At 36.8% G+C, this 12,443-nt stretch overlaps 1 protein-coding gene across 3 annotated transcripts in view; it reads right to left on the bottom strand.

The window, feature by feature from the left end:
- The window catches only part of scube1 (signal peptide, CUB domain, EGF-like 1), a 224,172-nt gene that overhangs the window by 151,551 nt on the left and 60,178 nt on the right, over positions 1-12,443 (bottom strand). For all 3 annotated transcript variants that reach the window (XM_069903410.1, XM_069903409.1, XM_069903408.1), the window contains exon 4: positions 8,034-8,168. In XM_069903410.1, coding sequence (XP_069759511.1) covers positions 8,034-8,168 — 135 coding nt within the window. The remainder of the gene's footprint in view (positions 1-8,033; positions 8,169-12,443) is intronic.

Raw genomic sequence — 12,443 nt, 5'->3', positions numbered from 1 at the left:
AAAAGATTGCTGGGCAATTTCAAACTTGCTAACAAGAGAGTGTTAATCCTCAGACTTTCTCTTGTAATAACCAAGAAGAGTGTGGGGCCTAGATCTTATTTTGGTAATAATCATGCATGCTTATACCATGAAACCATCCTAAAGCTAGAGACATAGAGAGGTGCAACATGGAAATAGGTCCTATGGCCCAATGAGTCTACACCATTCCTGCAGAAAGCCCATATTTATTCTCCCTACATTTTAACTGCTGCCAGATTCCACCACTCACTTACACATTCAGAACAATTTACAGAGGACAATTAATCAGTTTGGGATGTCTATTTGATGCTCTTTTAAAATCACACCAAACTTTATTTCAAAATAATAAACCTGAGACCACATGATAAATTCAACTCGATAGCTTCTTCTGCCAAATGTTAAAATGAATTATTAAGATTTTCTATCTTCATCTGCCAACATGAGCACTTCTAAGAACCATGTCTAGGGTTGCCTTATTAATGATGCAGCATTATCTAGAATAACAGAGAAGCAAAAATCAATGAAGGGTATATTAAAGGACTCCATAATTCTAACATACCGATTTTTCCTTTTAAAAAAATAACAATATTGGATTAATAGTTTTCATTGTTGAAGATATATTGAAGTAGTGTTTTTTTTTAAAAAGTTAAATTATTTAAACTTAATTTTAGGAAGTGGTATTCAAAAGTCCCTTGTGGCTCTCTCTCTATTCCTGAGTTGTCAGGAATATGTGGATGTCAAAGGTACAGGCAGCACAAGTACATAGAAAGTTGAGGGTGCCAGGAAAACCTTGCTAGGGATGGTAGTGGAAAACTAAAACATTAGGAGGCATTTAAGAGACTCTTAGATGGGAATATGGATGAAATAAAAATAGAGGGTTAAGGGATATGGAGGATTTGGTACTTTTTTTAAAAAAGGAATATATGGGTCAGTGCAACATTGAGGGCTGAAGGGCCTATACTATGCTGTAGTGTTCTATGTTTTGAAGCTAATGTAATTTTAATGGATATATTCAATAATTCAATCTCATTGTAATATTTTTGGAATGTTTTTGACCATCAGGTGCATCAGAAAGGAAATACTGCTTTTTTTTCTTTGATTAATTTTATCCATATAAATGATTTTGACCATTCCATGAAACCCCTTCCTTATCTTTTCTTTTCCAGTGAGAAAGCTCCAATCCCATTAGCTTCAGTTTCTCTTCTTAATTAAAGCCACTCATCTTTATCTCTTCTACTTTTTCTCCAAAACTATTATATCTTTCCAAAGGAATGATGCTCGAAATTGAAATGTTGGCTATATCTTTACCTCCGAATGCTGTGAGACCTGCTGGCTTTCACCAGTATATTTGTTTTTACTCATGATTGAACATAATGGGATCTAACTAATTAATGGTTTGCAAATGTTCACCATACCTTCCTTGTTTTTTATTAAACAACCATTTGCTAAAACCAAGAATGCCACATGCTCTGGGGAAAAAAAAGTGTTCCCTCTGTTCCTGGTCCCTTTCAAAACTATGCCACTTGGTTCATGTTAACTCTTCTCATTTTTTTGACCAAAGATCATTATTTCGGTTTTTTCTGCACCAAATGCTATCAATTACTTGTCTGAATTCTTTCTATGTTTTCCTAAGTTTATAAAGCCCCCTTCCCTATTATCTACCACATTTCTAAGTTTAACGTTATCTTAAAACTTGAGAATGTCATGTATGCCCAAGTTCAATATACATGCATACTGAGTACTGAAAAGCAATATATTATCTCCCAATCCACTCACCGACTTCCTCTGGTTTCTATTTAGCAACTAGTTTTTTATCCATTCCAGCAAATTTTATGTGCACTTTTTAAAATCCTATTTGAAATTTCACATACACATTTCAGCATTATCCACAAAAATCATTTGTGTAATATCATCAGTGGATCTAATCAAATTAATTATGAGCTTTCATAACAAATTCAAAGTGGCTTTCACTAATCAAGTCCACATTTTATCATCTAGTTCTACCAAGATTATTATCTCCCAAGCAATCAGTTTCAGGGGTTCTGAAAATATGAACAAATAGAATAAGTTTAGCCAGATGATGATTTCTTCCATGTGCCAAAATAATCTGGCTGACAGCCTTAGATAGTGAGGAGCATAGATTATGACTGAAGTTGGTGATTGCACCTGGGAACAACCTTTTTTATCCAAAAATAAACATAGATTAAAATGACATCCCATGTTTCTTTACAGTTTCCTTATTACTTAGGGTATTTTCTAACCAGAATAAGTAAGGGCTATGCAAAACAGAAATGTTCCGTGTTACACTGTTGATAGCCACTTAATGTCATCTTATATATCTTGAATAATGCATGCAAAATTATTTTAATCTTGAGGACATTTTCTAGGCCATTAATTTTATTTCAGACTATGTCAAACTACTATAACAGTGGGAACTTCGCTTGCCAAATTTGAAAATTGTGTTGTGCAGTATTAACTTGATATTATTTTCATCCATACTTATCTTCTCCTTTATTAATGTACAAAATTTGCTTTTGGATGTCCATATCTGGGAGATACTAACCATTTAACAGTGTGTATTTTCAACTAAATTTCTCAACATTGCATTTGCTCCTTTGTAAATTAATTCTGGAATGCTTACCATTGCAGATGATTTGTTTAGAATTTTAAAGAACAGATTGATCAGTTTGTAAATCATCTGTCAGTAAAGCAGTCTACAATACTGACAGCCATTGAAGGACAAAGTCGATGAAATCAAAATGTGAATGATAGTTGTACAAGGTTTAGAAACATAGATCTGGTAAAGAACTTAGCATATTGTGAATGAAATGTATTCAAAACCATTTTTCTCAGTTTTCCTTCTGTTAGCAAATATCAAAAGTCCAGTTTCCTTCTGTCTGGAAAAAGCCAAAAATTAAGAAATATTTTTATTAATATGGTCCATGTGCAAGGGAACATTAATCAAATAGATTTGAAAGAGTAGCCCATTTCCAATTCACCTCAAGTTCTCAGACATCAATAATGAAAATTAAAAAAATTGAAATAAATGTTTGAAGCCTTTTTCTTCCCACTCACACACCACTTTAAGTATTCCCTATGTCATAGGTGCTCTGTGATTAGTAGGAGATTGCTTAAGGTGGTATGTGGGTGGAAAGAAAAAAATTGAAAATCACTGTTTTATTCATACCTAATTGACTCATTATATGCAGGGTTTCATAACTCCAAAGGAAATGGCCCAATGACAACTATTCTCAAGCAAAATATTTCAGTAAAAATTGGGTCTAGAGCGGTGATTCTCAACCTTCCCTTCCAACTCACATATCACCTTAAGCAATCCTTTACCAATCACAGAGGACCGATGGCTTATAAAGTGGTATGTGAGTGGAAAGAAAAAGGTTGAGAACTACTAGTTTGAAGGTATCCAGTGAAATAGTAACATTGAGGACACAGGCTTGCACTCTCAATTGCCTTCATAATAAAATTTCTGTCTTAGTTGACCCATCAGTCTGTCTTATTGAGACTTTGGGCTTTTAGAATGGAGAGCAATGAAAGAATCTAGAAGTGATATCAAGAGTCCAATGAGAAGATCATGAAAAGCAAAGCAGACAAGTGAAATGGTTCTTCAACACAAGAAGAGATTAGATTTACAGTCAACTTTACAATATTTCCAGCGGCAAATGCACCACATTTTAGCTGGCAATCATCTACTCCACATATGAAAAGCAGATAGTCTGCAATTTAGCAAGTATTAATTCAATAATAGATTAAATCCATTATTAACAACAAATTTCCTCAGAAGTTGTATCAAACCTTCCTTTATACGTACTAAGACAACACAGATTTTGTTCTGAAAATTTCTCAGTGCACAAGCAGAAATGTCAAGTGAACAATAGTATTTAAACTTCAAATAATATGTATCACACTATTACACAAATCACACTTTATCAACCAATTTTTCCATGAGGGTGGATGGAAAAACAGGCTTCAACTCCTTACTGCTTTCTTTACAAACTGCAGTCCTCATCTTTGTGTAATTTGTAACCTTATGCATTTTTCTCTCCATTTTTGCCAAAGTGCGTTTAAAAAGAACAAGGTTTCTGAGTACTTTCAAGTCAAAGAAATATACAAGAATATTGTTGGTGCAATGTTTTGTTTGTCTCGCCTGCAAGCTGCAACATCTTATGTCACACTGTCAAAACCTGACACATGAGAAACGAGATGGGAATACAGAATATTTCACAATGTAAAGTGTTGATTGTGGCCCAGATGTTGCTGAGTGAAGACCACTTTACTATCTCTAACATAGCAGAGTTAGGCCAAGTTGACCTTGCTGGGCTAAATTGCACAAGAGTTTTCAGAGGTTCTGAATCTCAGATGACATAGTCAGGTTATATGGGCAAGGCAAGACATAATTCCTCCTAAAACCATTGGCCCATGGCAAATCCTCAGTCCCAGATTTGCATCTGCTAAATCAGTCATTTTTGTCCAATACTTCTGTATATCCCTGACATGGAGAAGCACTTAAAAATTATTTAAATTAAATAAACAATTTTAAAATATCTTGTCAAAAACAAAGTTGAATAAAAACATGAAAGCAAACTCAATTCGTTTTAAAAAGACCTGAAAAGCATAAAGAAACTGTAGATGGCAGAAATTGGAAATGAAAGCAGGAAATACTAGACTTAGCAGGCCAGGACACTTCAATTGGGAGAGAAAGAGAGTCAAAGTTGTAAGTCAGTGACACTTCTGCAGAACAAGGGAGAAGTTAAATTAAAAGAAATTAAATATGTTTCGTTGTAGTGAAGAGAAGTATATGCATGGAGATTGAATGACAAAAGCTGTTGGTAGCAGGATCTTATTTGCAGCTGATTTACCTGGAGTAATAAGCAGAGAGTGAGATGGAGGAAAAAATGTGGGAATCCCCCAAGGAGGAGATGGGGCCAGGCAGCATGCATGGGGAGAAAAAAAAGTTAATTTTATTGATAATCATCTTTGATCAAAACTGGTCAATTCTTATGCAAACTAAAATGGGTGATTATGTAAAATTCTTTAATTCAATGTTGAGTCCTGAGGGTTACCAAGTGTTCCATCAAAAGATGAGGTGCTGTTCCTTTACCCCATACAGGAACAGAGTGAGAGTGTACAGAGAATTAAAATAACAGGTAGAATAAACGAAGTTCTGCAAGCCAGACACCAGATCATTAAACAAAATTCTGGAAGAACTCAATGCGTCAGGTAGCGTCCATGGAGGACAATGGGCTAAGAAAGGAAAGGGAAGACAGGGGGAAGGGTCAGAAAGTGATAAGTATACCAAGGAGGGGTGAAGAAAGCCGGTGGAGTTGGAAGGCGAACAAAATGGGCAGATGGATATAGGAGGACAGGGGTGGGTGGCAGACAGTAAAGGTGGAGACAGCTGCTGAAGCAAGGATGTCAGTGAAAATGGGACAGAGAGGAAGGGAGGGAAGGAGAGAGGAAGGGAGGGCTGATGACCTGATGAGAACAATTCAGAAGGCGATACAGTAGGACAGTTGTGTGGAGGTGTGGAAAGGGAAAGGAACTGGGGAACCGGAGTGTGGGAGATAGTTTGAAAAGAAAGGGATGTGTGAGAGAAACCTGGTGGATGAGAAGGAGAGAGAGAAAGGGACCAAGTTGAGTGGGCGAAATTGAATAATTCAATTTTCATATCATTGGATTGTAGATTATCCAGTATAAATCGATCACATCAACAGCCACAACTCCCTCCCCCACCCCTTTCTACTTTTCGCAGGAATCACTCAGACTGTGTCTTCCTTGTTCACTCTTCCTTCCGCGGTCATCCATCCAACCTGTCTCCAGGAACAGTAACACCAATTCCTACACCTTCCCTCCCCTCCCCTCCTCTATCCAGGGATCTCCACTGCCCTTCTAGGAGAGGCAGAATTTCACATGTGCCTCCTCAACAGCATGAACATTGAATTTCAAGTAATACATCAACTCAGTGTCACTCCTCCATCCGCTTCTCCAGACGAATCCATTGTGATTAACAAGCTTTCACCACCCTCTCTCAGCCAGCACCATCACTTTCCTATTCAGTTTTTCTTGGCCTCCAACATATCACAGGTATTTCCTTAAATATTTCCCCTCACTCAGCAATTTCAACATGTTCCATTTTTATTTTATCCCAGTTCTGATGAATGGAACAATGAAGCACTCAAACCTGCTTTTCTCCCCAAGGATGCTGCCTGGCCTGTGGAGTATTTCCAGCATTTCCTACTTTGACTAAAAGAACAGTACCTTTCTCTTGCCTTTCTTCCTCATTGCTGCATCATTTAAATGAATAGTCTAACTGATCCTGTGCCATTCTCAACCTGGTACATGATCCAAGAGTAGATTAACATAACTATTCAGGGATCTTGGAAGGCACCACCATTGGATTATAAAGAATATAAATGAAGAGGAAGTCTGGAAAATCACCAGTCAAGTCAACAAAATATAGAATCTGGACTTCCACTTTCACACAGGAGTCGTCAAGCTTTCATAAAGAGTAATTTTCAACAGTTCCAAGTGAAACCACATGCTAATTTGTACAGCGGATTTTTAAAAACTCTATAAATGCTTACACATTTTATGAAGTCTTAACCACTCTCACACACCTTGTGAATTGATCATCAATTTTCATTTGCACAGGAGACAGTCTTCACCACATCTAATTGCTTGTAAGAAAAAAAATTGTATCTCAACAGAAAAATAAAAATTCAATTGCTTGAAGGATCATTGCAAACTAGCTGCAGGAATCTGTTCTGTCTACATTGATCAGTCAAAGAAAAACCCAAAACATAGATAGGGGATGACAAAGGAATTAAAGTTTATGCCTGCAAGACCATTGGACTACAATACTGTTATTCAATTGAAAAAAAAATTATGCAATTTAAAAGGTGATTTTGAAAATTCTCTTGCAGCAAACAATGAGCTTGCTGGAGAAACTCAGCGGGTCAAGAAACACCCATGTGCAGAAATGGCCAGTCAATGTTTCTGGTTGGGACTGATACAGAGCACCGACCCAAAATGTTGACTGACCATATTTTCCCATGGATGCTACCTCACCGCTGAGTTCTCATTGTTTACTCAAGATTCCAACATCTGCAACTTTTATGTTTCTCCATTGAAAATTCTCAGTTTCACATTAACATGCCTTTGGAGATAATTGTTTGAAAGAAAAACCTGAACAAGCATATTTATATACAAATGAGCATAGCAGAAAAGGCATTCACTTCTTCAGAAAAAATTAGTCAGCGTAGAATTATCAGTTCTACAAAATGTAAGAAAATATTCTCTATTTCACCAGTATGATAATCCACAAGATTTCCCAGGGTTTAATCATTCATGTATTTAAAAAAAAAATGAGGAAACATTTTCCTTTCAATTTTTGATACACCAAACCTCTCAGTTTTGAAATTAAATGCACAAATATTTAAGTAAAAACAATTCATGTCAAATAATGATAAATAATTTCTGCATTATATTCATACCACAGCTTCTAATGCCATAAAATCCCCATTATCCAGAATTCAAGCAACCAGCAGCCTCAAGCAACTGGTCAAAAAAAAAATCACAGAAAATAAATAGGCTAAAAAGTCAGTTCGCCAATCACACAGCACGCAATCTCAAGCAACCGTAAAATTCACTTATCCAGCATCTAACAATCCTTATAGGTGCAGGTTACTAGGGGTTTTAGTATAATTATTCTTTTCCCCTCTTTTGGAGTTGTAATGATAATTGGAATTCAGGAAAGTAAATTTTGCTAGCTACATTTTACATGAAGAAGCGAGGCACAAATCCAAAGTAGCACCTTGTATTTAAACTTAACAAAATAACATGAACCTTATATTCAGCAAAACAAAAATAATGTTCTTTATTAAATTCAGATTCTATTAACATTAACATGATTATCCCACACAACATAAGCAAGTCATTAAACCCAAGAGTAACTTTCATTCATATTCCTCCTCCCTCCATAATGATAGATTTACACTCACCATTAGAGCGGTGGATGCAGGTATGTTGGTTATCACTCAGAAAGAATCCCTCTTTACACTGGCATTCATAACTTCCCATGGTATTAACGCAGATTTGTTGACAGCCACCATTATTGTCATCACACTCATTCACATCTGGAAATTTGAAAAAGAAATAGTTCATCTTAACAAAAGAGTATGTACATTTAAGAAACAAAACTTAAATGATGGTGTTTTTCAACATTAACAACAGCATGGAATGGAGAATTTGTAACAATCCATGGAGAGTCTTACTACAACTTTAATTTTACAGTCATTACACCCCACAGTAAGAAGGCAAATAATGCCGTCTTTATTAAGTTGCATCATTTTGAATGACAAATTGTTTTTTGGTTGCATAAATACAAGTCACAAGCCATGGCTAATTTTTTTTCCAATACCTCTTTTTCAATTCTTCATAGTAAGATTAAAGCTGAGAGCTCATCTTAGCTAAACTTTGCAGGGAGGAGTTTCTTTTATATCCAAATTATGTTTAAACTCATTGACTTTATACTTCCCTTCAACCCAAGGTTAAGCCAATTAATTGCATCTATATTCATCATTGCTCTTATAAACAAATACCTTAAGTTAAACAATGTTCTTTGTGAATTATCTTAGTTTTGGCAGTGCTTTGGAATTCCAGTTTTCACAAAATTGAGAGGAGTGCTGCCCTAAATGTAAATATGTAAACTATTTATTGAGCTTTCCCCTATCTCTAACTGGACAAAATGAGCATAACATGCCAAACTGTAGTAAAGAAGCATAGTACTGAACTATTACATGCATCTCCAGAATCACATTAACTATCCTTGGATACTAGGATTTATTTAGCAACGAAAGAAGTTGTCCAGTGCATTTATTAGTCTTTGGGACAGTATGTATTTTCTGCTCCTACTTTCAAAACATGATCATCTCACTACAAGTCAGAGATGGCACACTTCATTAAGGACTCAATCAAAGTTATTCCATTCCTTCATGAAATTCCCTCGTAAATTTACCCTCTTTGTGTATTATGAAACATATCTGCAAGATGTATATTTAACTTAGAATCTTCATTGTTCAAGTTCAACAATGAGTAGCAGCTTTCCATAGACATTGTTTCCTGTTAAGAGAACTCTTGCTCTGTTGTGCCCCATTAAGTGTTTAACCATCTTTGTGCATACTTATCTATCATTTTCAATCCCACTCTTAACCAGATAATTATACTCAATTCGCATTACAATAATTGCTTTTCACATAGGCCTTTTGTGTATGTCTGTATAGTTCCTGAGGGAAATTACAGCATTTTTTGCTTCATTTCTGTTCAATATTTTATTGGACTTCACTCAATCCTCAGTATTCATGTTAGATAACCTAGTTTCTTTTATGAATATACAATAGTTCTTTTCTCCCCCAACAATAAATTGGTGCTGGGTTGCTTTCAGTAACTTGAGCTCCAGGACCTGCTACTCTTCTAAAAATATTTTGAAAGCATAGTTTTTCTTTGGCAACTATTGTGTTTGAAACAATGTGGAAGATTCCATTCTTCAACATTTATTTCAATATCCAATCAACACAGAATGTAGCCATATCCTGCATTTACTTAGTTGTTAATTTTTCTTTTTTCTTCTTTGGCTTGGCTTCGCGGACGAAGATTTATGGAGGGGGCAAAAGTCCACGTCAGCTGCAGGCTCGTTTGTGGCTGACAAGTCCGATGCGGGACAGGCAGACACGGTTGCAGGGGAAAATTTGTTGGTTGGGGTTGGGTGTTGGGTTTTTCCTCCTTTGTCTTTTGTCAGTGAGGTGGGCTCTGCGGTCTTCTTCAAAGGAGGTTGCTGCCCGCCGAACTGTGAGGCGCCAAGATGCACAGTTTGAGGCGTTATCAGCCCACTGGCGGTGGTCAATGTGGCAGGCACCAAGAGATTTCTTTAGGCAGTCCTTGTACCTCTTCTTTGGTGCACCTCTGACACGATGGCCAGTGGAGAGCTCGCCATATAACACGATCTTGGGAAGGCGATGGTCCTCCATTCTGGAGACGTGACCTACCCAGCGCAGTTGGATCTTCAACAGCGTGGATTCGATGCTGTCAGCCTCAGCCATCTCAAGTACTTCGATGTTAGGGATGAAGTTGCTCCAATGTGTTAATACTTTTAGACTAAATAGACATCTTTAATGAATGTTAAATAAATGTAATGAAACACATTTCTTTATTTGCTGAAATTAATCAGAAATTAATTAAAATATTTATGCTTGTTTCCATGTAATTAATTCGTATTCTCAGCTATCTAAAAACAGTTTCAGTCCATAAACAGTTTCAGTCCATTGACTTATATTTTCAATCACATAATAAAAATAGTTACACACTATTATAAAAATTTTACAATTTTTAGTTGATACCATTTGCTAACTTTGTTCATTTTTACATGTTAGTTTATAAACCTCATAGGCAAAAAGTATGTACAATTAAAAATTACCAACAATTGGAAGTAATTAAGAAAATGGAGACACTGCGGATCTGTTGTAATGGCAGTGCCTGTACTGGACACCGAACCAAGGCGGGTTGTAGATTTTGTGAGAGCAGCTGAATGGCGAAGGGCACCAAAACCAGGGAAAACAACCCTTCCCCAACATCACCTCCCCATTGAGAAGGAGAAGCCTGGGAGATGACTCTACAAGGAAGATGACCGCAGCAGTGGAGCAATGAGGGGTTCAGCAGCTGAAGGACCCACACAAGTTTCAGGCTACTGACGACTTGCAGTGGAAGGATCCACACAGGCTGTGGGCTGGTGTTGACACAGTTGAAAGACCCACACAGGCTGCGGGCCTCTGGAAACTAACTCATGGAAACGAGGTATCAGAACTGGAATTTGAGAGGGTGCTCAGGGCAAGAAGGGCTCTCAGAGGGTATTAGGAGCTGAAGGCCTCTTGATTGTATTAGAGATTTGAACCTGGAGCTCGGGTTGCCAATGGATGGAGCAAGAGTCTGTGAGGCTGTCAGAGCGCTGTAGACAAATCCATGGACACTCATCGTCTCTGAAGGGGTTTCTCTTTCTCTTATGGTTAGAGGTGCCTTACAGCAGGCAAAGGTTGAAGTAAATTATGTGTATTTTCTGTATTATTATGTGTCAATAAATGGAACCTTGAAAAGGAACTTGAATATTAATATCAGATTTTAACCAGTTGATAGGTATAGCTAATTACTAGCAATTGAATATTCTGGGTGGACTAATTTGATGGAGTTTTATAGTCATTTTCAACATCTTGCTTCTACGATCTTCCATCCTCACATGCCCAAAAAGGGCAAGATGACCTGCCTTAATAACTAACTCATGTCTACCATGACAAATTTCATTGAGGGGTTACTTATGGAGTAATTCAACTTTGATTTTTGCTTTGTAATAATCTTTGCTTAACTGTGTGGCCACCAGCAAATTAGCAAAGGGGAAACAAGATCAGATCATTGAATACATGGCTTAAAGACTGGGTTGGGGAAGTGAGTTTCTATTTATGGGCACTGGTCGCAGTCCTGGTAAAAGTACTGTTTTCTTGGGATGGCTTTCACTTGAATCTAACTGTGGCTAGTTTAAAGTATAGTAAAATCTATGACAATATGCAAGCACTTAATAAATAGCTCACAACAAATATATATTTCTTGAAGATACAAAAATAACATTAATGTTAAAGGAAAAGGAGTGTTATGGGAAAAAAAAATAAATAAAGACTGAAAAAATAATCAGAGTTCAGCAGAGGACTAAGATGTTGATTGGAAATAAAATTCCAGAGTAATTTGAAACAAGGAGACGAAGGCCTTCCAAGGATCCAAGAAGAAAATGATTAGTGAAAGATAATGTGGGTCTTCTATTGGTTGAGACAGGAGAAACTATAAAGAAAATTAAAGAAATGGCCAAAAAAAGTCAATATTTGTGTTCCTCTTCAGAGAAAACCTTTGGGAAATAGATGATAAGATCTCCATGGTAAGCATTTGGAACAAAAAAAACTGAAGCAATTAATGGGATTGAAATATAATAATTTGCCAAGATGTGATGATTTGCCTCCTTAGGTTTTGAAGGAGATGGCAACTAGTTGTCATAGAACAATACAGCACAGAACCAGGCCCCTTGATCCATCTAGACTGTGCTGAATATTATTCCACTGAGATCCATTGACCTTTATCTGGACCATAAACCTCCATACCCCTCCCATCCATGTACATATCCAATTTCCAATTTTAAAATCTAACCCATAATCACCACTTCCACTGGCAGCTCATCCACAATCTCATCACCTTTAGGTGAAAAAATTCCCTCTAATCTCCCCATAAAAAGTTCTCCCTGTGTGTCTGTGCTGGGTTCCTCAGGGCACTCCAGTTTCAAACCACCTTTCAAAATGTATAGGGGTTGTAGATTAATTGGG

The sequence above is a fragment of the Narcine bancroftii genome, chromosome 11 (genome assembly GCF_036971445.1).
Source record: "Narcine bancroftii isolate sNarBan1 chromosome 11, sNarBan1.hap1, whole genome shotgun sequence".
Classification (NCBI taxonomy): Eukaryota; Metazoa; Chordata; class Chondrichthyes; order Torpediniformes; family Narcinidae; genus Narcine; species Narcine bancroftii.
Note: the sequence above shows the minus strand (reverse complement) of the source record. Positions and strands in the feature narration are given on the sequence as shown.